This window comes from Brienomyrus brachyistius, chromosome 8 (assembly GCF_023856365.1).
Source record: "Brienomyrus brachyistius isolate T26 chromosome 8, BBRACH_0.4, whole genome shotgun sequence".
NCBI classification, from domain to species: domain Eukaryota; kingdom Metazoa; phylum Chordata; class Actinopteri; order Osteoglossiformes; family Mormyridae; genus Brienomyrus; species Brienomyrus brachyistius.
Genome location: NC_064540.1, coordinates 10,366,984 through 10,393,790, shown reverse-complemented (window position 1 = coordinate 10,393,790; position 26,807 = coordinate 10,366,984). Strand labels below are relative to the sequence as shown.

Here is a 26,807-nt window from a genome sequence, read left to right as displayed (position 1 = left end):
GGAACCAAAGCAGAGCTATCACAGTCTTGGAAGACAAAAATCTATTTGCAGTTTCAAGCACTGGGTCACAGGCCACGGGTGACACCATGGAAGAAATTGACCACAGAGAGCTTATCCCTGACCTGCAGCACGTTACTCTTCTACAAGCAGATTTATGAGGAGGGTCTGGGATGATACAAAGATTTATGGAAGATTTGGGAACAATATGCTCTCAAGTTACCAGCAAAACAGTGAAATGTTGGTGTAACGTAGTATGTTGTACATATCGTCACTGATGTTTTAATAGTATAAAATAGAAGTTTAATAACTGGATCTGATAATTAGTTTATCCAAATTAATTTTATTTTTCAGTAATAATACAGAATACCAAGTTATTAGGCAGTGCACATTGAATAAGCAGAGAAAATTTGAAACTGAGAAATGCCTGAAATCATCAAACTACTTACAGGTTTCAAAAAGTCAAAGTTTTGTCGATAGCGGTTTGTTCAGCGCATGTCTATTTGCATCACATTGACCGAGAATCCAGCCTTCGTGGGTGCACTTACCGCCATACTGAGAAGTTCAAACTAAAGAGGGCGTTTCCAGTTCGTTCCCTTCTAGTTCTGTATTATTTCTATGTTTCACAACTTACCCGTTAGGTCCTATGTTTGTAGTTAGTACTGTAGATCCCACTCTCCTCTCCTGTCCTAAAGGACTATATTTTATAACGCAAATCTTTTTTTGTAGTTACATATTGTTGCACGTTTTTACAGAGCAATAAACACCACTGACATTTTGATGGTTTTGTATTATCTGTATTGTCTGTTTATATCTAGATCCAGCTGTGATTGACAATCCAGGTGCGGATTCCTTGGATGCATAATGTTTCTTGCCATCGAAGAAAGTACTATGTCACTTTAAAGTTTTTATTATTATGATTTAACTGATGAATTATTCTCTTTCGAAAAAAAAAATTATAACGCCTATCTGACCCAGGATATATTAACTGCCTACTCCAAAGGTAAGTGTTAAATTATTTTTGCTCCATACGTATTAAGCATGGTAAGAGGTACCGGGAAAATCGTGTGTGTATGATGTGTTTACATTTACTTTACACAAAGACATCTGCTTAATCAGTTTTCGTTTGATCTATTATTTTTCATTCTTGTCTACAACTACCATATTTCTGCATTATCTATATGAGTAAATTTAGAAACAAACGCAAGTAACATTGCCCTCACGGAAACTGATCATAGTTTCTTGATGCTCAATGGTCCAGTATAAATAAATTCATTTCTATATCTAAACAAACTTATATGCTAAGATTTAGTGATTTGCGTTGCATTTGCATGGAAATTTAACAACCATTTATTCCGGTGAAGAACAGTGATGATTCTTGACGTGTACGGACGGCTGGGTGTTTAATCATGCAGGGAAGCAGGGAACTTAGAGCCGCCTAGTGCAGGCATGATGTGGAATTTAATCATCGGGAGGCTGAAAGCTTCTTTAATGTTCGATCATGGTGGTTTGCTAACTAACCTTTAATCATTGGTTCCCTTTCTTTCATTTAAACGTCCACTTAAAGAGCTTTTTTAGTAGCCAAGACGCTGGAGTAGAACTATGATCTACTTACTTCATTCTAGACTAGAACTAAATTTACTGTGTAAATAATTTAGATTAAATATTATATTAAGATCCCCCCGCGACCCAGTAGGATAAGCGGTTTGGAAAATGGATGGATGGATGGATTATATTAAGATTAACTGCTGTTTTACTTTTCTTTGTTAAATAACACAAGATTCGTGTGGAATGCGTTTGGTTATAGATCCGTAAGAATTTGCGCTGGGAATGGGCGTATAAGAGAAAAGTACTGTATTTCATTGTAAAGTAATTATAGACGTGTTCTTAGTCTGTGAACACCAATTGTAGTTGTATCCATTCATACGTTCCGGTCAAGATAAGGAGTAGACTAGACAACAGGAGGTAACAAATGATGGATGGATGATCAGGGTAAAGTATTTCTACTTAGTCATTCAGCAGTTCAGCCGCTATATATCAATATATTATTCAACAACATAGAAAGACAAACAAAAAAGTTTTTTTTTCTCCAATCAACAGCTTTTCTCCAGCCAGGGTGTTGTTTTTTTCTGCATGACATTTCCTATCATGCAGCATACTTTCCGCTATATGTAATCATTTTTTTATTTTTAATTCTGCATGGTGGCACACGTGCTTCGATCTGACGGCATGTTGAACTAACTTTCTGCTAATATGCACAAGTACAGATTCTTATGGTAAATGTCATAGCTTTGGTAAAGTATGTTGGTGAATAACATTCTGTGGGAATGAGAACCAGAGACCTTAAGAGTCTGTACTTTTACCCTGGTAACCTGAGTTTTCCCCAGAATTTTCTTCTGTATTGCAGAGCTTCTCCGGCTAATAATAATAATAATAATCATCATCATCGTCGTTGTCATTTCCACTGTCATTCCCATGCAGCTTAATGCATCTCCTCTACTCATCTAACCACAGATGTTCTGGAATCCATGAAAGCTACACCATGGATGCTCTTCTAATTGGGTGTGGAGCCTTTACGGAATGGGGCAAGCTTGGGTTCCGAGGCCGGCAGACAGGCACATGCTTGTCCCGGATTTCTTAGAGGAACGGGGAAAGAGAATCTTGCAGTACAGATGATGCAACACCATGCAAGGCGGACGTCAGGGACGCACAGCTCGTGTTTCTTTGTGGCCGCAGAATATTAGTCTTTGAGGGCCATTCTTGACTGCCCCATTGGCTGGTTCTGTAGAACATCAGGTAGCTTCGTGGCTGAGATGCTGTACTTGTACCTAGAAAGTTTGTGTCCCAGGAGAAACATAGGTGGTGCAGAGCACAGTTAAGGAAGACATCTTAATGAAATATTAAGCTGTGCTTTGTTAGAGTTGCTACATAAGCTGCTTTGGGTAAAGCTGTCTGCTATAGTTATGAGTCATGGTTCCTACCATAAGTATAATAAAATGTCCTATACTTAAAAAAAAATGTCTTTAGGCATTATACAGCATGGGGAACATATGTAACAGAACATTTTTGTTCCTGTAAGTTATCCTAGTTCTGGAAAAAGATAAATGATTTGATGGTTAACTGCAGAGCATGTTTTGAACAAGAGTATATACACAGTATCCTCTTTTTATTTCTGTAGCATATTAATGATTAGCAATACTTTTGTGTCTGAGCAGTTGTTAAGATAACATCACAATATGTGGCACAGTTATCTGTAGACTGTAAATCAGCTAGTGGGGACAATTCTTCATCCATCCATCCATCCAATCATCTTCTATCTGATTATCCTGGTCAGGGTCACAGGAAGCCTGAAGCCTATCCCAAGCAACACAGTACAGAAGACTGGGGTACAGTATGTACAAGATGCCAGTGGAGGCAGTTTTCATTACACTGCTTTTATGCAGTTGAGTTCATTAATAAGAAAAGTCTAATGAGAGCTAAGTGTGCTATTGAACTCTGATTTATGTTGATGTCATTTGTTTTGACAGTGTTTTCATTATTATTGCGATACAACCAGCAGCTTCCTACACATCACTTCCCCTTCACTGCAGCACATGATGTCTGATGCATAACTGCATGTGACAGTAGGGTCCTGGATGGGGGCGTGAGTGACAAATAAAGTTACTGGCATCTAGTTTGCTCACATGAAGAAATCAGAGAAATCTACCAGCACTAATTATAACAGCTAAAAGTTTTTGTTACCCAAATTAATGTAATAAAGTTGATGACATGATTATTTCCCTTAGTGTACAGCACACATAGCAGATGTCTGTACATGTGTATCTGCTGACATTATATACCTTCCTGTGGTTTTTGTAGAGGTGCATGCATGTCGGAGCAGAGTATCCAGTGGAGACCTTTTGTAAGCCCCACCCCACATTTTCATGCAGCCGACAGTAATTTCCTAAACCACACTCAGCTCTCTGACCCATCTCTGTTCCACCTGCACTAAATTAAACACGGCTCATGTTTACAAGGAACTTCTTTACCCCACTTGTATCACCTGCACTGTGCCACACACTTCATAATTAAATAATTTCTTATTTATTAAATTGTTATGTGGGGATGCTAATGTGCTGGAAGTTATTTATCTATGTAATACTGCTGCACAACAAAAAAGTTAATGGACAGAGCTGTAAATCTGATACACTTAATATTCTTAATATGAAAAATCTTTCTTGGGGAATTTAAGGCGAATGTTTAGCTCCTAAAAAGGAAGTAATAAATCTATGTTTACTGACCAGAAGTATACACTCAGCAGACATAAATAGTATAAATGAATGTTATAAATGTTTTTGTTATATTATTTCAAAATTATGGATTAATGGTAGGTGTGCATGTGTGAGTGAATGGTGTGTGAGTGTGCCCTGCGATGGGCTGGCCCCCCATCCTGGGTTGTTCCCTGCCTCGTGCCCATTGCTTCCGGGATAGGCTCCGGACCCCCTGCGACCTAGTAGGATAAGCGGTTTGGAAAATGGATGGATGGATGGATGGATTAATGGAACGTGGGATGTTGGAATTATAATTTATTGTTTTATTTAATGTGTCCGTATAATGCCTTAGAAATATGCATTTAATTCAGATTATCTAATACATATTAGCAACGCATCTGTCCAAAAAGTTTTATGTATGTTTTGAGTTTTAAAGATCGAGTCCACAGATTGGACAGATTTATTCTCATTGGCAAATCGTTCCACTATTTACATGATAAGCAGTTAATTGTCAATCATGCCAGTCTCATGTGCAATTAAAAACAGTAGGTGGTTTTTTGGGTTTTTCTGTTATGCTACTACTACTGTGTTACAGTGTAAAATAAAAAAAGCAAATTTGTAGGTGGGATCTGATGCCATAAATGTGTCTTTATATTTTTGTCAAATGGGAGGCATTTCGTGCCCCCAGCCACAAAATCTACTGAGGAGGCCCAAAGTTGGTCCAGAATATCTGTTTATGTCAGTGGACGTGGTCTCAATATTTATATCTACCTTTTTAGTTTCCTGTTTTAATTTTTAGGATCCCCTTTCTACATAATGAGGAAGTTTGTCCTGCTCAATTAAAAAAATGGGGATTTTGGAGAGATAATACTTTTTATTTGTGAAAAATGACAGACTACAGAAAGCGTGCCTGATATCCAGTTGATTCTGCTGTGCTTTAGTCATTATACAGTGTGTTGCAATAAATTTTGATGTTGAAGTTTCAGGTTCAATAAATACCACTGTAGCACCTTGTAGATTCAAACAATAACTCTATGACATATAGCAACTTTTAATATTTCAGTAGTTTTTTTTTTGGTAGTGTTTGTGTAACAGAAACAAATACTATTAAATGTTGGATTGTCCCACCTTCTGATTTGCTGTGCAGTTTAGACACTTTCAGTGTCATAATTGACTACATTTTGTTGAAATATTATTGTGGAATATCTCTTTTTCTGCCACCCTTATTTATCTAACGTAAGGATTAAACAGAAACACAAGACTAGCTAAAGAATAAACAGAAGGAACAATTTTCCAGACTTCTTGCATATTTGAATATGGGCCTGTTGCTCTTCGTTTTAAACACGTTACTTCGATCTTTGGGTTCCTTCCCATTGTCATGACATAGAGCCAGTAGGTATAGAAAGTACCAGAATGCAATGCAGCAACGTGGAAAGCACACAGCTTGCTTGCACTGCTACAGTACATGCTCACGGCACATTCCTAACCACGGGTGTGGATGTTGTAACTTGCCTGAACATTTACCATCTGCATTCCAGCTCAGGAAATAGCACTGCACTACTGATTTACTGCTGCCAGGTAGCATTTTTGACTGGCAAATGTTTCACCTGAAATGGCCCATTCTCTGCTTCCCCCAGTATGAATTTTTATTAATACAATAAGCAGATGCTTGTAACCAAATGAGTGCATGCACAGTAAGTGAATACAGTTAAATGAGGTTATCAAGAATCACAGAAAATTAGGTTTGCATGGAGAAATTTAGCGCACAGATTTATAGCAGAGTCAGACATCCGCACAATACTGAAAATAGCACCATTTATGGGTATGTGGTATAATATATACAACAGAGCTGTTCCCTTCACCCTTCATGCTAGGCTTTGAGCTTCAAACGGGCCAATGACAGGATGCCAAGAGTGATGAAACTCGTGGGCTTTTCCTGGAGGTTAAAGATGTATGACGGCAAGTCGTGGTGGCCTGATGACGTGTGCAGAGGGTCCAACTCACTGGAAGCCATAACAGTAAATTCAGGAGATGATTATAAGCTGGAGCAACAGCTGTGTGAGGTAGGAAAGCATAGCCTGCAGGACTGCAGAAAGGCCCAGAAATGTTATTTTCTGGAAGGGCATGTTGCTTCTTGGCAAATCCTGATGACACTACAGGTCTGAAGTAATGGCACTGGTGTCTAAAAACATAAGAAATTTACTTTAGTAAATTTAAAAAGTAATTTAAAAAGTAAGAGGAGACCCATCAAGCTCGTTTGGGGAGAACTTAGCTAATAGCTCAGAGTTGTTAAAATCTTATCTAGCTCTGATTTAAAGGAACCCAGGGTTTCAGCTTGCGCTACACTAGCAGGAAGACTATTCCATATTCTAACTACACGCTGTGTAAAGAAGTGCTTCCTCAAATTCGTTTTATGATGTTCTCCCGCTAATTTCCACTTATGGCCACGAGTGCTAGTATTTATACTAATATTGAAATAGCCATTTGACTGAACAGCATCCAGACCTGTTAGAATCTTATATACCTGGATCATGTCCCCCTCTTAGTCTCCTTTGCTCGAGGCTAAACAGATTCAGCTCAGCTAAGCTCTCCTCATAAGATCTTGTTGTAAATTGAGACACAGGTGGACATAAGAACTAATCTGATCCAAGATTGATCGGTCCAGCTTTATATGGTGGACAGACATATTGTTCCAGGGATGTTGAGGAGGCGTGAGAGAAGTCGCCGGTGTTGAAAAAGCCACCAGAAATAGGGATGGGGACCGCTGCATGATGGGTAGAAGAAGAGGTGTGTGGTTTGACGGGATCAGCCGCGGTTCTGTCATCAGAAGGTTGCTGGTTTGTGGCCTGGCCTCAGCACAATAGTTGTGTGTCTATGAGTAAGGCCCTTAACCCTCAGCTCCAGGGTCACTGCATGCTGGCTGACTCTGCACTCTGACCCCAAACTTACTGTCCCCTGTATGTATCGCTATTCCATCACAGGTTACATGTGTCTCTCCTACAGCTTTTCTTTTCTTCTGCTCATTCACATGGTCCAGGTGCACAAGCAAAGAAACGCTTCATGGTCTGTAAAGCATGGATTTAAAAAACAAGATGTGATGCTGTTCTATAAGGCTTCAAGCACCTTATAACCCTGGCCAGTATAAGCAATTGGAGGATGGATGGATGGATGGATGGATGGATGGATGGATGGACAGGCAGGCGGATGGATGGACAGACGGACGGTTTCGGACTTAGACTACCAAGAACCTTTCTTTTAGAAATTAGAAATGATGTGAAACGTTCATAGTATTATTCACATTCCTTTACCCTAAATATCACTTTAGCATTAAACCCTGAACTTTGCAAATATACCGAACAAAAAGCTGCCGCAGCGATAAAACATAAAACCTAAATACCTGTAGCCATCTGAATATTGAATGCAGTTAATTGAAAGCTTGCATGCACCATAAAACAGTAAGCAGGTTTCAATCCATGGTGCTATCAGTTAATAATTAAAGGTACAAGTGAGGAATGTAGGATCCGATTCCATTTCATTTTTCCACAGTTATGGCCTTTGCTACATGAATGTTGTTTTAACTTGCTAATCCTTTGTTAAATCAGCTTTTAAATCAAGAGTTATTAAAGCAAAAGTCTTATTTCTTTCATTGTTTGAAAACCAACCAATCTCCGTATTTTATGAGGGTGATTTATTTTGAAATATAACCTTTAAGCGTTTGTTATCTGCCATTACCAAATGTGTTTGTTTTACATTGAAGCTGAGTGAATTGAGAAAGTACGAGTTAAGCAAACACTGTCAGTAGAGTTGTTTGTGTGTTCACTCCTCCTAGAAAATCAGCAGTCTAGGCTAGCATGCATTTTAGAGTTGGAACAGTATAGTTAACCGTGGGCAAGCTTTAGCATGTGTCTTTACTGAATCCAAACTAACAGTTCACAACATGCATGTCATACCCTGGCCTTTATCATGTGACTATTTCACCTAATTTTATTTTCCTTTGGCTTTATGTGAGTCCCATAGGCTGCAGGTTTGGGAATGGTGGGTCTCTTTTAGAGAACAGTTAAATCACAACTAATTACTATATGTAGGGGGTAGTGTGTAGCTCAGTGGTTAAAGTATCTATACTTGTGACTGCAAAGTTGTCAGTTTAAGCCCAGCCTTGCCAGAACAGTCCCATGTCTATGGATCCTTGAGCACGGCCCTTAACCCCCAGCTCTCTGGGTACCTACAGTCCAGCTTAAGCGGCTGCCCTTTGCTGTGACCTCCAGGCTCACTCTTACCTGTATGTGTGTCTCATTGAAAGCAGGTTGAGATTAAGCAAAAAGAGAATTTCCCCACAGGCATTAATAAAGTATTACTATATTACTGCTAAATAATATATAACATATCTCATTTATTATTTGATTTTTTAAAAATGATTTTATACTCATTCTGAAATATTCAAATACTCACAATGCTGACTCACCCTAGTCTCTTGCCCCCACAGAAATCCAGAGGGGCTTGTGAACACTGAGTGTGGTCTGTAGGTTAAAGACTTGCATATCAGGCAGTGAATGGCCATCTAAATGCGAGACTCTGTCGTGGCTGTGTGTGTGGAGTCTGCATGTTCTCCCTGTTGTTGTGGTGTTCCTTCTGGGTGCTCCAGTTTCTCCCCCCCCCAGTCCAAAAAGATGCTGAGGTTAATTGGGGTTACCAAATTGCCTGTAGGTGTGTGACTGTGCCCTGTGATGGTCGGTGTCCCATCCTGCGTTGTTCCCTGCCAGGTACCACTAGGCTTCAGATCCCCACAACCCTGAATAGCATAAGTGGTTATGGATGGATCTCTACACATTGCATCAGCGTTAAAATCTATACATTCATCCATTTTCCAAACCGCTTATCCTTCTGCGTCATGGGGGGTCCGGAGCCTATCCTGGGAACAACCCAGCCCATCGCAGGGCACACTCACACACCATTCACTCATACCTACTGGCAATTTAGTAACTCCAGTTAGCTTTAACCCAATTAGTAACTCCAAGTCTTTGGACTGTGGGGGGAAATCCAGAGGAAGCCCCACAACGACATGGGGAGAACATGCAAACGCCACACACATGTAACCCAGGCGGAGACTCAAACCCGGGTCCTAGTGGTGTGAGGCAACAGTGCTAACCACTGCACCACCATGCCACCCTCAGTGTTACAATTCTTTTTAGATTTTTCTACTCATATTGTTTTAATGCGTCTGGACTGTACTATAGCACAGCTATAATGCGGTCTATGAAATTTCACCAGGCCTCTTTAAATAAAGAAAACTATGCTACACCTGTGTAGCGAGGGTATAACAATACACAACATTCTCGATTTGGTACAGACTTGTTTTGGGTTCATGGATCGGCACAATTGTGGTGCTGAAATGTTGGTACTCGGAAGAAAATTTGTTTTGAAATTCGTTATTGTTAAACTAGAAGCACAAACACTTTAGGAACAGTTATAATCCAAAGGCAATGTGTCTGTCAATGTGTCTGAATAACACAACCCAAGAGATGCTTATTTTCACACTGTAAAAATAAATAAAAATTCAAAAATAGGGCTGCATCATAACAATCATAATGAACTAAATCTTGTGTTCTCTACAGGCAAGTTTGGTCATATATCTGTGACGATTAACACCCCTATAGCTGTAGTCAATATTAATTTTCTGGCAAAAGTGACATTCGGCTGTTTCCGAATTGAGGGGCTGCATCCTCTGAAGGACTACATACCCTTTGTGGGCTGCGTCCTCCAAAGGTCCAACACAATGAATCTTGGGATATGTTGGGCTGCAAAGGAAAGATATACCTGTTGGCAAAAGAAGGATGTATTCCTAGACCGCAAGGTCGTTCCTGCCCCGACCCAAACATCAAGCATACATTGTTAGCATCACCACCAAAATGACCTCATAATTCATTGACTCCAGATTCATTCTTGGGAGGCAAGTTAGCAAGACCACAAGGACAATTTTTGTGTTCTTGATATTGAGAAACATCCCCCATTTGAAGGACCCTTTGAAATGGGACAGCCTCATTGTGATGCATTTGGTCTTTGAATGCAGACATCAAAGGATTCTTCACCTGAATTCAGACAGCCTTTGTCTTATTTTGGATGTGTTTCCAGTAACATATCCGAGTTCAGTATAACAGAGCCTACAGGTAGTCTTGGTCTTATCAACTGCTCTCTCTTTCTCGTGTAATTTATTGGTAAACCAAGATGCTCCCAAACTGCTGATTAAAATTGACAGTAACCAGCATTGGTCATAACCAGCTCAAAGTCATAATTTCCATAATGTTTTCCATGTTGAACATCTGTTTGTGAATTTAGGTTATGTTTGTCCCATGCAATGTATTCATTCATTTCACTGTGCGTATCAAACCAAGAATGATGTACCTGAACGGCGCACAAAGAATAAATGTACCGTTCCAGCCCTGATAAGTAGCATATGTGTTATTTATGTTAGTCATTGTGTAGGTTTACTTTTGAGGCCAGCGTGCGTGTCAAAGTGCATTTTATCAAAATAAAAGCCTTTGCAGTTATCTGAAATGTGTCATATTGTAATATTGAGATTGTGATCATGTGACATGTTACGTTTATCTGGATTGTGCAAATATAAGAAGTGTGCTTAACTGCAGCGTGTTGCCATAGAAAAGAATTATTTTGAAAAGGGACCAGCTGTGCACTGGCCAGTAAAGCAGAGCGTGCCGTTATCTCATGTACCGTTATGAGGAATTAATTGGGAAAAAGAAAGTACACCCTCATTCACTTCCATATTTTTTAATTATCCAGGTCTAAATAACAATTGTGTGGTTCTATTCAGCTTCCTCTATAAATGAACAAATCTAAACTCTAAAATCTACAGAAAAGCATGAGTATACCATTCCTGCTTCTACCACAAAGTAGTATTAATAATAGAGTATTATAGTACTAATATAGAGTACATAGCAGCCAGCTGTTACTAATGAAATGCTGAAGTAAATCAGCAGCAAGTGTTACTGTCTCAAAGAAGAAAACGATCAAGCTGTTGGTATGGCCAAGTCAAAAGTCCAGACCTCAACACCACCGAGACGCTGTGGCAAGGTCTTAAAACAGCTGTGTGTGAACGAATGCCTTCAAACATCAATGAAGTGAAACCATGTTGTAAAGAACACTGAGCCTAAATGATGTGAGAGACTGATAAACTTCTACAGAAAGCTGTTGTTGCGAAAGGTGGCTCACGTTACTGAATTATAGGGTTTACTCATTCGTCACCAGACAACTGAGGCCTTCTTTTTGGAAAAAATCACAAAATATTTAAATCTCTTATTTATTTTTTTGTCACTGATGGTTAGGTTTGTTTGTGTATAAAAGTTGGCGATGCCCCGATAAATAAAAAACAGGAAGATGTACTTTTCCCGTTACTCAATAATGTTTTACATATAATAATTTGCACAGTAAAATTACAAGGATCTGAAAGGTCTTGTGTGATTTGTGTCAATGTATTAATGATTTGACAAACAGTGTGTGAAATGGATGGCTGGGTGTTATCAGTTCTGTTCTCTCACTTTGAATAGCAGTACATGGCAGTAATCATAACTTCTGAAGGTATGGATGGTTGGGAAAACTCAACCAGGAACATGAGAGTGCTTCTCAAGTACGGCAGCTTAGATATGTCTACGATGTGTCTGCGCTTGTTCAGCAGAAACATAATTCCACTGCCCCTGACTAGTAGTTTGGTAATTACAGGAGCAAAGTGTTTACCTGAATTGCTTCATGCATGTCTAGCTAAAAACAAATCTTCTACGACTGAATAATGGAGATAATGTTAAACGGTTAAATGGAAAATAACTGCTGCCAGCCTACTGAACTGTTTGTGGTAGAAGAAGAAGCCATTTTGGCAACACTACTTAAAATAGTCATCATAATGCATTATACATACATTCATAATGCATTGTAATGCATTCATAAAGTATTATGCACACGGCTATATTATGAAAAAAAAGGAATAACACATTATAGCCATTTTTATTGTGCATTGTGAATGCTCTATGAAGTTCTCATCTATAATGCAGTACTGATACCTTCATAATGCATTATAATGGCCAGTATAAGCATTAAGAATGCTTTGTACTGAATTGTAAAGGTATTTATAGTGTATTAAAGATAGGAGCTTCATAGAGCATTTATAAAGCATAAATATAGTATACTATAATGTGTTATACCTTTTTATAAACAGTTATAGTTGTGATAATACTTTATGACTGCATTACAATGCATTATGAAGGTGTCTATAATGCATTATACATGACTGCTTTAAGTAAAATGTTACTGCCATTTTCAATTGTTTCTGGTGTAGAGTAAGTGGAATAATGAGAGAATAAACATGGAGGTAGATTGGAAACACTTTCCAATGTACTTAATGCCCTTTCTCTAGCTAGAAATTTGCTGCATCACCAGGGTCCTTTTGGAAGCTCTGGAACCAGGTATAATGAGCAGTGCCATTATCTTGGCTGTAGGTGAATAAAACTGCTTTTTGGCGGAATTAGTTTCTTTTCTGTACATTGGAGGGCTCTATTTTAGTCAGTTATTTTTCTTACAATTTAGTTGACTCAGCAATCAAAGTAACACTGTCTGCATTAATTATGCATACCCTCATAGCTAGTTTTTAAGTTTTGCCCATAAATTTGCTTTGACAAAGACAGCAGCAAGGTTATGGATTTTGGCGGAAATGTATTAATGCAAAATTGCAAAATCTTTGTTGTTTTGGTGTCTGCTTACAGCCTGTATTACTTATTCATTTCAGCTAAGTGGAACTCTGTTACATAACGTAATTAAAATGATGTATGTAGTGTTATCTCATAAGATGGTTGACTGGTGGCTCAGTGGGTAGTGCAGTGTATGATTGTGTGTGTGTGTGTGTGTGTGTGTGTGTGTGTGTGTGTGGTCCAGGTATACCTTACCTTGCGGAAATCCATGACTGCAATGACAAAACTAAAAGTGCAAAAACTCTTGTATTTTGTTTAGTTACTTATGGTTATGGTTTGGGCTGGGTAGGGGTTAAGGTTGTCATAGTTAGCATTAGCATTTTTCCCATAGAAATGAATGAGCAGTCCCCAAATAGATATGATTAAACAACTCTGTATGTGTGTGTGTGTGTGTGTGTGTGTGTGTGTGTGTGTGTGTGTGTGTGTGTACATGTGTACATGCTCTCCGTTGGGCTGTTGACCCCTCCCGGCTGTTTCCATGCCAGGCTCATTTCAGCCCTACACTGGATAAGCATTTGGAAGATAGATGGATATCACATATTCAATACACTTTCCTCATTATATTTTTAATAGGAATCATGTCATGTCTCAGTCAAAACTTTGCAAGCTGGTGTAGAATATTCTCCTCTTGACAATCTTAAATATATATAATTTTTCTAATTTTAAAAATATAGCTTTTAAAATGTCTTTGTCCTTTCTATTAAAATTACTTGAGTTTGTGTGCTTCTATTGTTGTATGTTTAATAAATATGTTGTCTTATGAGAAACTTACATTTGTGAATGTAGATGGTCATTTTATTAAGATTCTGCAACAACATAAAATCACAAAGTGTCAAACTCGTCCAACAGGGGCCATTCATCTGGCTAATTAGTAGGCCTGGCAATGGGCGGCAACAAAAGCAAGTGTAGGGAAGCAGGACAGAGGCCTCGGAGCCTGGACGGCATTATGGGCCCTGGAGGCAACCTCCATTATCCAGGCCAAATGCCCAGCAAGAGTGCCCCCACCGGGGACAGCGGCTGGAGCGAGCAGCCCCCCAAGAAGGCAGATCTGCCCTTGTTCGGGGGCGTCGATCCCAGTGGCATCCCCAGCTCCGGGGCCCAAAGTGGCCACCTTGCAGGTATGACCTCAGAGTGATTTGTCATTCATGGGATGGTGGGGTACGGAAAAGGGCAATAACAGGCAGGACCGGCCCGCCCTGCAGGTGACATAGGCGATTGCCTCAGGTACCATTTGATTAGGGGGCGCAAAAGAGCAATTGAAAAAAAATCTGAAGAAATACCTGTGTTTGCATTCCGTGACATTACAGTTACTTACACTAGTTTTAATATTTCACTAGTTTTTGTGCAACAGATGTGAGCTAACTATTTAACAGTCAGGTACCCTGTGTTTCTGAAATGGTTTTAATATAAAATAAATTAAAAATTTGTTTTCCGCTGCTTTGGTTGGGGGGCAGGGGGGTGGATGGTGATCACTGTTGGTATGATTTAATGTATTCCAGAATACTGAATCTCTGCCTCTCTTGCCCTATAGGAGCTGTCACTACTTTCGTAGCCTTGTATGACTATGAATCACGCACGGCTTCAGATCTGACTTTCAAGAAAGGCGAAAGACTGCAGATCCTCAATAACACGTAAGAAGATATAGATTCTGGCTAAATTCCCCAACGCACCACAAATGCACGTTTGTTTGTTTGTCGGTATTTTGTACGTCACACACACACTGCAACACGAATAGCGTCAGAGGACTAAGACACTGTCACAGACCATGTTCATCAGCTTCCGTCTGTCTCTCTGCTAACTTTCACACTCTGTGTGATTCTGATTTTATGCCTTTTAACCTGTAACCATGGACTGCTATTAGTAAAAGACACAATAGATCCACATAATTAAGTTTACTATTAAAGGTTTGGCCTCTGTTGGGTTAAAGTCCAGAATTGTCACAGGCCTATGAAACGCAGGTTTTATTGATGTAATATTTTTCTATTATAGTTAGTCGCAGGGTGGTGCAGTGGTTAGCATTGTTGCTTCACTCCTCAGGCACCAGGGTTCGAGGCTCTGCCTGTGGGGTTTTTTGGTATATTTTGGACAGTATTATATAGAGAACAAATTTCTGGTAATTCCCCTGAAATTTTTTTAACTCATACATTGTTCCTCATATTTACAGAAGTAGGATACTATAAAAAAAATTGGTTCATTACAAAAAAAAAAAATAAATAATTAAAATGAAAATTGAGTTTAATATTTCTTGGTTTGCAGCTTAAAGCAGGCATTTGGTAGTTTTATATAAATTCAGCATATTTCCGTCATCTCAGATTACCCTGGAAAGGGACTCTTAATACAGTATATTTATGTATTGGAATGTTGTCTAGATATTTGTAACATTAATTGGCTGAACACCATCAGGAAAACACTAAAAATGGTAAAATCCTCACAGAGCAAAATGTATACAATGTATAAATAAATCCTCTATATATGTGGAGTACAAATCAAATCATTGACATTTTCTGGTGACTTCAGTGGGTTTTCTCTTAAAGGTGCATTTTATATATTTTCCTTTGGGTTTGTAAGTTGAAAAAAAGTGGAAGTGATCTTTGTCCACTTGGGTAGCTTTCCTCTGGCTGGTTGTATCAGTGCCTCCTGCTAAAGGTGTCTTAGGCCTTTTCTAATTACCAATTTAAAAAAACTACATCTATTTTGCTCCACAAAGAAGCGTCATATCCCATTAAAACTGACTCAAGCAAGTACATGACGTATCATGACGTTCCAGGCACCACCGTTCACTGGTATGTGTGTTTGCTCAACATGGGTGGGGGGGGGGGGAGAGGGGAAAATTCCTGAGAAATCCCATTTGTCTGCCTTTCTAAATAATGCTCACTGCCCTCTGGGATCAGCAGAGGTAGTCATCAGGTTAAAAGCTTAATGGAACTTCTTGCACGGCATGAAGACAGCTCATTGTGGGAGGCGGCTGGATGTGTCAATCCGTCTGTAATTTATTCCCTTGTGCTTTTATTTTTCTCTTTATCTGCAGGGAGGGGGATTGGTGGCTCGCACGCTCACTGACCACTGGGGGGAGTGGCTACATTCCCAGCAACTACATAGCCCCTTCGGACTCCATCCAGGCTGAAGAGTAATTCTTTAATCTCCCTTACCCTGAAAGAATCTGAGTGAAATGAACATAATTTGCCAGATACCACTTAAACACACACCCATGTTTAATCTTCCCTAGGCCCACTTTATTAAATCCATCGTAGCTTGATTAGTTGACATTATCTTGTCTCTGGCTTCTAATTATGAATCAGTAATTGCTGTATAAGTGTGACAGTGAGAGAAGTGAATAAGCCATAGATTTAAAGCTTGCTCATTTGTTGTTGGTCAGACGTGGCGGTTAATCACTGCTCTCTTACTGTTTAATGTGTCTCCTTTGACTGCAGCCGTGTGGTTGTAAGCGCCAGTGTATTTATCAGTCCTTTCGCCTCAGGTGGTTCTTTGGAAGTATTACTCGCCGTGAGTCGGAGAGGCTCCTCTTGAGCTCTGAAAGTAGAGGAACATTCCTCGTGAGAGAAAGTGAGACCACCAAGGGTGAGTGTCCTACTGACTGACTAAGCCCAGTTATAGTTAAGCATAACATAAGACCTTTTATTGGAAATTTAACTTGAGTTGTTAAGGGCCTGTGCTTGGGTTGAAGACCTAAGATGCTACCCTGCCTCTTCTGAATAAGCTATTTATGAAATATTGATAAGGACGTATGTTTGTGTATTGGATTTTGAAGATTGATGTTTTTTTTCTGTTTTCAAAGGACTAAAAATAAAAGATTCTATGAATTAATTTTCATGTTATTTTCATATTAGCACACCCATAGATTTAAAGCTTGCTCATTTGTTGTTGGTCAGACGTGGTGGTTAATCACTGCTCTCTTACTCTTTATGCATGAATATTCAATTTAATTCAATTTAATCGAATAATGAATCCTAATAGTCTTGCTTCTGTTATTGGACGTCTCAGTGATTCAGCCAGTATTGTTGGTTGACCAGTCTGTCCCATCACGGTTGTAAGTGTGTAACACAGGCATGCCCTACTTGTCATTTTGTGGGTGTCTTTAAGTGTCTTTAGTGTCAAAGCACAGTGTTTACATTCTGCAAGTCAGGAGTGTATATACTCTCACGTTTCAGAAATGACCTGCATGTTGCAATACTTTATTTCAGTGTTTTATGATGGGGCACTTAAAGCGTATTGCAGATGGTATGTGGAACACAGAGATGCTGGAGGTGCTTGTTTCAGTGATGAATTTTCCTGAGGATATAAAGAATATTTTTACATTTATAAGGTAGTTCATTACAAAATCATAGTCATAAGACCAGTTATGAATCAACAATATATTAAGGGCAATGCCTATTCAACTAGGTCAAGTTTGGTAAATATTTGTAGTCACTTACTTATTTGTTCATCCATTTGATTCAAGATTCAAGAGAGATTTATTTGCCATTAGTACACGTACGGATGGTATGGGTATGTAAGAATATTGTGTGAAGCTCTTAGAGTCAGCAGTAAAGAAGAGAAATAATTAAAAGCCAGGATGGGTAAAAAGGACACAAAATAAGAAGGAAGGAGACATTGTAAAACGTAATAGAATAACCCATTTTCAACATCTTGAGGTTGAAAAGTAGGTAATAGTGAAACACTGTAAAGTGCAGTGAAATACGTATTAAGGTGCATGATGTAAAGCACTGTAAAGATACTGTTAAAAAAAAGAAAAAGTAAAACGACACAATAAAACACCATTTCCATTTTAAAATATTGCACATTTGAGAATATTGTACCATAATTCTACAGTAAAACAATCTTGAACACACTGTAAACCAGCACTGTAAACCAACACTGTTAGAGTTTAAGAAATATTGCACATGTGAGGTTATGAAGGCGTGTTCCAGGCATGGCTGGAAAGTAGCTGTTATAAAAACAGGATTTATGTGTGATACATTATATTCATTTTGTTACAAAATTTAAATGAAATTTTGATAATATAATTTAGTCATACAGTATATTCATATTGTAAACTTATTGTAAGAAATAAACATTCATCTTTTATGCTAATGATCCATCTTATTAACCTTTTTTAGGTGCTTACTGCCTATCTGTTCTGGACAATGATGTCATTAAGGGCTTCAATGTCAAACACTATAAGAGCCGCAAGCTGGACAGCGGCGGCTTCTACATCACGTCACGAGCGCAGTTCCAGACTCTGCAGCAGCTGGTCAGCCACTACCGCAGTGAGTGAGAACCACCAGGCCGACCTCTCGTGAAGAGCGGCTGGGTTCATGCCACATCAGCACTGCTGGCTGACATGGGATTATGTTGCTCCCAAAATTCTTTTTTGTAGAATTAGTAGTAGAATTGGGGTGATGTATGGCTCTGTGCCCATGATCGGAAGGTCACCGGTTCTATAGCTGGTAGGATGTTTTCATCACTGGAGCCCCAAGCAAGGTGCTTAACCCTGTTTTCTCAATTGTGCATCACTTTGGATAAAAGTCAGCTAATGACTGAATGTTATTATTCTGCCAATAACGTACCTGGTTGAATGTCATCCTCTAGATCAATCAAGGACCTTAGCAACCTTCTTCACAAAATCTCTTTCCAGTAGTTCAAGTTGCACACTGCAGGGTTTTTATTGTATGACGCCTGACCAGTGACTAGCATAGACCATGGTAGGTCAATCGCTCACTAAGTTTCACCCTTAACTTCTCCCCAGAAAATGCAGACGGCCTCTGCTATTGCCTGACGGACGTGTGTCCAGTCCTGAAGCCTCAAACCCAGGGCCTGTCCCGGGATGCCTGGGAAATACCGCGTAGCTCCCTGCGGCTGGATGTAAAACTGGGGCAGGGCTGCTTTGGGGAGGTCTGGATGGGTATGCCGCACATTTCCGGATCATTCCTTTACTCAGTCTTTTTATCTTTATTTTATTGCAGTGTACTATGATACTAATTTATGATGTAATATCATTGTTAATTTCAGATAGTATGGCATATGTATGATTGGCATAACCGTTAATTCACCCAAAACATATGGCAAGTACTAAATACAGTCTCAATGAAAATTAAAGAAAACTTTGAAATTTGTTTGAAATTTTAGTAATTTTTGTAAGTTGCACATTGAAGAAGGTGAAAAAACACATCCGCGTGGAGACATTCTGAAAGTGACGAACGTAAACCTGATTACGCAAAGTACGACCTTTTCTCGTTTGTTATTTTACTTGTTTTGAAAGTATAACAACGTTTCTGCTTGCGCCAAACTAATCAAACTAGTTGCATGTTGACTTGATGAGCTGTGAAATGCTGCACGGTAGGAAACCAGATCAATTGAATTCTTCCTCTGTGAATCACATGAACTCAGCCACGCTGCGAGCACAAGGCACATTAAGATGCATGATGTATATTGACAGCTTTTTAGTACTTAGGCAGCGTAGGACAGGGAAGCACCTTGGACAGGAGGCCAGGTGGTCTGAGCACACACACACACACACACACACACACACACAGGGTCATGCTCATTGGGAAAGTTAGAGATGTCCGTTTGCCTAACTGCATGTCTTTGTACTGCAGGAAGAAATATCGGAAAGTACCTGTATTTTTCAATATTGGGATTTGACCACAACTTTCTCATGTATAAGCATGTGTAAAAGAGGAATCGTGGTTTAAGTTCTCATTTTTAATGTCTTTTTGACTTTTTAAGGAATTATAGAATAATTCTAATCACTGAATTGTTTATTTAAGGTCTAATTTGCATGCATAAATTGCTTTCTTGCGAGCAACAACATTGTAACGTATTAAATAGTCCTTTTTTAAGTATTTGGCCTGATAAGTATTCTGATAATCTGAAAAACTGTGACGTTCCCTTCATATCATGCCATTTCGCTCATAACAAAAAAAATCCTTTACCCTCGGCAGAATAGTTTTTCAAAATTAATTTTTAATTATCTGCTCACAGTAGAGAAACTTTAAATAAATTCCCTGTAAGTGGTTTTGTAATACTTTAGGGGATCTTGTCTTGTGATGCTGCAGGAACTTGGAATGGCACAACACGCGTGGCCATAAAGACTCTAAAACCAGGAACCATGTCCCCGGAAGCTTTTCTCCAAGAGGCTCAGATCATGAAGAAGCTCCGGCATGAGAAATTGGTGCAGCTTTACGCTGTGGTGTCTGAGGAGCCCATCTACATCGTCACGGAGTACATGGCCAAAGGTCGGCACCCAAAGCAAAGACGATACTTCATTTGTCCAAGTGCATAAGAAATCTTTAGTCTTTGCGTATCCCATCTTGCTCTCGGATGAGACACACAGACATATGCAGGCAAGAGCAAAGCCTGGGGTGAGAACACAGGACCATTGAGAGTATGATGCAGTATGATACAGCACTCCTGGAGCAGTTTTTGGGCTTAAGAGCCATGCTGAAATGTCATCTACTGGCCATGGGATTAGAACCCATTACCTACTGGAGACAGTTACAGGCACCTAATCGCCAGAGTCAGTCAGTCCCCCATGACCTATACTCCTTCTAGCTAAGTAGTTGATAAACCCCAGTGATTAAGGCCAGCACATGATTTTATTTTTAACAGTGATGACCTGAAACTGGAGTCACATTAATTCGACCTAATCTCCTAGCATGGTGATGTCAAACTGATATCCTCATTCTCTCTGTAGGCTTTGTCAGAGGAATCAAAGACATTTTATTCAATTTCCTCATTGGTTTGCATGATGTTTGATGTCTGGAAAGGTGCTACGTGTAAAGGGTTCAGTGGCATTTCAGTGTTGCCTTTCCATTTGGAGAGAGTTCTTCCTATGGTTCTCTCTTTTCATGTTCAAAGACTTCAGCCCTGATGTAGGGTGAATATATATTTACTGTCTGTCCTCTTGAGTATCCTGCTGGCTGCCTTCCTGTTTTCCCACAGGAAGCTTGCTAGATTTTCTTAAAGGAGACACAGGGAAGATGCTGAGGCTACCACAGTTGGTGGATATGGCATCACAGGTGAGCAGTAATCCTGTTTGGGCAGTGCCACCTGTAGTCAGGCTGCCATAAACTTTCTGCGTTAGCTGGCAGTGTGTGCCAGATGCATCTGATAGGCAGCAACTGAGAGTATGGTTGAGACCTCATCAAATGCCGTAGATTGCAGGATGAACCCATCTTTCCAAGCAAGGTACTTCTGAAATAAAAACCTTGCTGTATAGAGTGAAATGAAAGATGTCTAAATATCTTTGTATTAAAGCATTTCTCAGATGGGTCTGCAGTAATATTAAAACCATTTGTTGATCAGCTGATCGCATGATTATTTGATTAGCAAAATATTCATTTTTTGCAACCCTAATTTAGAACTTAAAGGGACCATTCAGTCCAAAGACAAAGAGCAGTATTAAGAGCATTCAGGGGAGATAAGGGACCGACAGGGGGCATTGAGTGGTCTAATAGTAGTGAATTCTGACTCTGACTTTGACTGTCATTGAACTTCCAAGATTGCTGCTGGAATGGCCTATGTGGAGAGGATGAACTATGTGCACAGGGACCTCAGGGCAGCCAATATCCTGGTGGGGGAAAAGATGCAATGCAAGGTGGCCGACTTTGGCCTCGCACGACTCATCGAGGACAACGAGTACACGGCCAGACAAGGTGGTAGCAGTGGGACAGATGGACGACAATGTTAAAAGCGTTTATACTGATTGTTTCATGTTATTTCTAAAAACCGTCCTTATCATGCATCACATTGTTCCATTTGTGGACTTTTAGCAGCTATACACTATGCATTGTAAAAAAAAGAAACAATAAATAAACACATCAGCTAATTTTCTGCTTAAACCCTAAACACAAGCTGACATGTTCCTCACCTCTGCATACTGTAGGAGCAAAGTTCCCCATCAAGTGGACGGCACCAGAAGCTGCGATGTATGGCCGCTTCACTATCAAGTCAGATGTCTGGTCCTTTGGGATCCTTCTTACAGAGCTGATGACCAAGGGCAGAGTGCCATACCCAGGTGAACCCCATTCATCAGCTTCCATTAAACCACAAAGAACTAGTCATCGAAACAATGAGAGGACACGGCATGATCTAACGTCTGTAAAACACAGAACGGACTGGCAGACAATCAGCTGTTATTGCTGTTTACCTTGTTTCTGAAGGTTTCAGATTTCCCATGGATTCTTCCTTATGATTCCTTCCAACTGCAGGGATGGTGAACCGAGAGGTTCTGGATCAGGTGGAGAGAGGCTACCGGATGCCATGCCCTGCCGAGTGCCCGGAGTCCCTGCATGACCTGATGCTGACCTGCTGGCGGCGGGAAGCAGAAGAACGACCCACCTTTGAGTATCTGCAGGGCTTCTTGGAGGACTACTTCACCTCCACCGAGCCCCAGTACCAGCCTGGAGAGAACCTTTAGGACTTCTGGGATGCCATTAGTTGAGATGGGAGTGAATCATGTCACTTCAGACCAAGCCAAAGTTCTGCCAGTGTGAGCTCTCCTCCAGCTAACTTTTAACCTTTACTGTTCTAGTAGAGACAAGCCAGAGGCTCATTCCACCATCGCCCTCCCGACCCCCCCAACGTAATGCCGCTTTCTTCCCGTGCAGCTTTTGAAATCTGCAGTTTCTTTCTCTGAGATGCCTCGATTATTTTTGCATTACTGGGAGCAATATGCCTTTTGTCATGATGTTATGGTTCATAGCGATTAGCAGAACCAGAGACCACACAAATCTGCCCCTTAATTGCAAAGCTGTTATCTCCTTCTCTCCTCGTCAATGCTCCAGTGTCAGCATTGTTGTAATTATAGATGAATGTTTGTCTGTAGACACACTGTTTTCCTAATTTCTCCTCTACAGATAGTTTAATATAAAGACAAATAAAAAAATGCAATGTTTACATTTCCTACTATGGACAATGATAGAACTTCATTGATCTCTAATGACACGTTTCCGTTGTCCAGCAAAAAAGAAAAAAATAATAATAAAACTAAATTAACAATAACAAGAATGTATAGTACAGTGCAGGTGGTACAAGTGAGGTAGAAACATGTGGCTTGGAGACAGTGATTGCAGGAAGCACATGGGTCACATGGGTGACACGGCATCCATCCGCGCATCATGAGGTGATGAGATTGTCGCTGAAGATGCTCCTCACATGTTCCAGCTCTCTGAGGAGGACAGTTTGGGTACCATTCGTGCTTCCATTGCCACTTCCTGACTGTGTCCCGGAAACAGTTTGAAAAACTCCAGAGGAAGAACAACAGCATTGTTTCTGACCCTCGCAGGCAGATGTTACCAAAAAACTAAGAGTTGTATAATTCAATAATTGTTGTAAGAATATATCGGTAGTATTTGTTTTACCAGTTAGTTTTGTATTTTTTGAAATTTGAGGTATAATGAAAAGCATATTTTCTGTATATTTTAAATGTGCCTTTCTTTGTCAGTGAACAACATACAAATGACACTTAATGAGTCATAACTGCAGAGTTACATTAATGGAAATGAGACATGGAAATATGTTTTATTCAGGTGGGGGGGGGAGGGGTTGAGGGGTCAAGGTCCCTTGGCTTCTAATTTTACTGAATGGAAAAACTCCTCAAAAATATTTGTTAAAACTACTGATCGTTTGATCTGGTTACATAGTTTGTAGTGAGAATAAAAGCATCTGAGCACTTTTGCTGAGAAAAGTCATATATTTTTATACTTTATTTTTATGTGTGTGTGGTGGATGAGGGCCTGTAGCAGATATATTTCATAATTATCTAGATATTCTGATTCTGGTGCGGCGATACAGGATGACTTCTGTATGCTTTTTGGTAAATCTGTCCAAACTGTATATGGGAAGGGTTGTGCATTCAACAATGTAAATAAAGCAATTGCAGTGTAAGTATAGCTTAACATTTTTTCTTTGAATTCTATTAAAGTGCCGGATGCCATTCTGGAATGTTTTGTTTCAGAACATTTTGTGTCATTTGCATGTGATTCAGCCGGTATTATGACTCTGGGTTAGGAAGAGACAGGGAATGATTATCACAAGGTTGGGGGATCCCTGGAAAGTCATACGCAGCAATTCACCTAATTGCATGTTGCTGGACTGTGGGAGGAGACGCAGGAAAAACCCTCCATGAAGCAGGCAGAGAGTCAGAGGCAGGACCCACAACCCTGGAGGGATGGGGATGAGCCACTGTGCCACGCCAGGAGTGAGTATTAGTCAGGAAAAGTGCCACTCACAAGCATCTAGAATTTGGTGATCAGAGGTCTTTGTTCAAAATGTGTCCCCTGTGTTTAACCCATATGTGACATCGCGACATAGCAGAGGGCAGTGCTTGGGGGCGGTACCTTGGGGGTGGTACCTTGTGGGTGGTACCTTGCTCAGGGTACCTCAGTGGTGCCTTGCTGGTCGGAGATTCAAACCAGCAATCTTTCAATTGCACGTGCGCTTCCCTAACCATTAAGCCTCCACTGCCCATGTTTACCTTTACAGAATGGGAGTTTATCAAAATCCAAAAAGGTGTTTGCTGTTTATTACACTCTCTCCACTACTGATAACGATACAGGATCCCATAATGTTCGCAGTGGAATTTACATTAATACCGAAGGAATGTTGGACCGCGGTATCTGCTGTTCACACTTGCCACAGTGAGTCAAATCTATTGGCACAGGATTTGTGTGACCAGCTGAAATATGATCTGAATACCAAGAATTTTTACCTGTTGATTCATCTCACGAGAACATATTAGAAATTTACATATAGCAGATTATAAAACTAGCCTGCATGACTAAAGAAATGCTATGCTTGTGAGGATAAATACAACAAATGAAGGCTCTGTCTAATTCATTATTTTTATAATATAATAAATAAATGATAAATAAATTATATAATGATAAATAAAAATAATAAAAAAAAAACATTCTCTAAAGTCATTACCACTGAACATGCATCAGACACTTATCTTGACATGAATACAATAAACTGAAAGTACCATTTTCCTCCTTGAGGTAACGTAATTGTAAGCATTATGTTGTCATAATTAAATCCAAAGTGTGTGATTCACAGAAATCTTCTTCTTAAATAGGAAGTCTGCTATCTAGTGGGGAAAATGGGAGGCTGTTTAATTTGGAAGGAAATAATTATGAGAGGAGGCTGATGGGCAGTAATTACAGGTGCTTTCTGTCTCCCTCTTAACACACAGAGTATTCAGTCCGTGTTTCTTTACCTTGTACTTTCCTAGGGCTCCTGACTTTCTACACTGACAAGGATATTGCCGCTGTAGTTCTGTGGGACTGAAGCTAAAAACAATGAGGGAAAAAATTATGAAAGAAGCATTTTTATTTATTTTTCCCACAGAGCTATAGTGGCAATCTCTCCCAATCCGGAGCAGAATAAGCTGCTGGAAGATAGATGGGTGGGCGGCTTCTTTGTTCATTGTTTTTTTTTTTGTTTTTTTGTGTTACTGTTCTGAATGTTTAAATTCCAATTGTATCCGGTTTTCATAATCCATCTATTCACCTTCCAGCTACTCGTCTTGTGCAGGGTACCTGTCCCATGGAGCAGGGCACAGGGAACGGCCCTGGATGGAATATGAGTAAGTCGCAGGGCCTCGCACTACATTTGTAATGACCTGTAGTTTGGGGGGACCCCTGCAGGTTGGGAAAGGAAATGCAAATAAAGCTGATGTGAAGGCTATAGGCCTGACTGTAGGTTTTGTTTTATTTAGACAATGTTAGTTAGCATATGCAGTTAATTTATGTGTTTAGTGTTCATAGAGCATTAATGTCATTGGAACGGTATCAAGTTCAGGACCGAATCAAGGCACATTTCACTACATGCTGTACTAGTGTAACGGTTTATGTGACAAATAAAGAATCTTGAATCTTGAAGGCGTGGAGGTGATTCTGTGCGTTTTTGCAGGAAGCAAATTCTCAAAAAGTGTCCCATTTTAACAACACCCTAATAATTAATATCTAAGGTACAACCAAGGTATGCGACCAAAATATTCTGTGATGCATTATGAAAATATACGGTAGAAATGAAAAGTTTGAGTTTATCTTCATAAAACATAAACATCCTAACTTTGAATACACTTGTCTACCACCAGGAGTAGAAACCAACCTACTGATTAGCCTGTATAAGTAAAGCACAGAAAGGATGCATGCATGAGTTGTGAAGCTGTGGCACCCACTGTCAGGCATGGTGGATTCGGCGACATGGTCTGGCATTGTTTGGTAAGCATCACATTGCAGATCTTAGCCAGCATGTCTATCATAGCATACTTCAAAGGCATGTCATTTCATCAGCCTTATGTCTGATTGGACAGTCCTTCATACTGCAGCAAGAAGCTGCAAAACACCCAAAACCCCTCTTTGAATTACACAGTATTTATCTTTTGGAAAAGGAGAGTGAAGGATAACTCAGAATAATGTCGTGGGCTCCCATGTCTGTACAAAAGGGGCAAAGAAAGCAGCCCATTTACACCCTATTCCCAACTTTTTTGGCTATTTCATGCTGAACTTTCTTAACCAAATATTTGTGAAGCTAATATTAATATCAATACTGTGGCTATTTTGAGGTTTCCAGTGCATGGGGAACTATATTCTATTTCTCAATCACTTTTCTGATGCTCAATTAATTTAATATTAATTTTTTTTTATATTGTAGACAAATTGTGCTTTCATTCTCAAGAAAAATGATATAGTGTGTTAAACACAAGACAGACTTTCCCGCAAGAAAGCACAAACTTTCAACTGATACTGTAGTTTAGAATATGTTTGTACAATTAAAAATTATAGACACTAAGTTGTATACAATT

General features: G+C 39.7%; 1 protein-coding gene across 3 annotated transcripts; it reads left to right on the top strand.

Moving 5' to 3' along the window:
* Positions 1 to 23,941, top strand: LOC125747318 (proto-oncogene tyrosine-protein kinase Src-like). Of its 3 annotated transcripts, none has more exons than XM_049022404.1 (13): positions 1 to 1,000; positions 3,332 to 3,388; positions 13,847 to 14,115; positions 14,529 to 14,628; positions 16,026 to 16,124; positions 16,476 to 16,576; positions 18,115 to 18,264; positions 18,744 to 18,899; positions 20,053 to 20,232; positions 20,939 to 21,015; positions 21,498 to 21,651; positions 21,882 to 22,013; positions 22,207 to 23,941. In XM_049022404.1, exons 3-13 carry the CDS (start codon positions 13,881 to 13,883, stop codon positions 22,413 to 22,415), a joined length of 1,593 nt encoding a protein of 530 aa, XP_048878361.1. In that variant the 5' UTR covers positions 1 to 1,000; positions 3,332 to 3,388; positions 13,847 to 13,880; the 3' UTR covers positions 22,416 to 23,941. The 3 variants fall into 3 exon arrangements, with proteins under 3 accessions (XP_048878361.1, XP_048878360.1, XP_048878359.1); XM_049022403.1 differs by having other exon boundaries at positions 3,332 to 3,439; XM_049022402.1 differs by lacking the exon at positions 3,332 to 3,388 and having other exon boundaries at positions 2 to 1,000.
* Positions 23,942 to 26,807: the final 2,866 nt, after the last annotated feature.

Coding starts and splice junctions, on each gene's coding strand:
- LOC125747318 (XM_049022404.1), top strand. CDS start 13,881: ATGGGCGGCAACAAAAGCAAGTGTAGGGAAGCAGGACAGAGGCCTCGG. Junction 14,629..16,025: donor CTGCAGATCCTCAATAACAC/GTAAGAAGATAT, acceptor CTTTATCTGCAG/GGAGGGGGATTGGTGGCTCG. Junction 22,014..22,206: donor GGGCAGAGTGCCATACCCAG/GTGAACCCCATT, acceptor TTCCAACTGCAG/GGATGGTGAACCGAGAGGTT.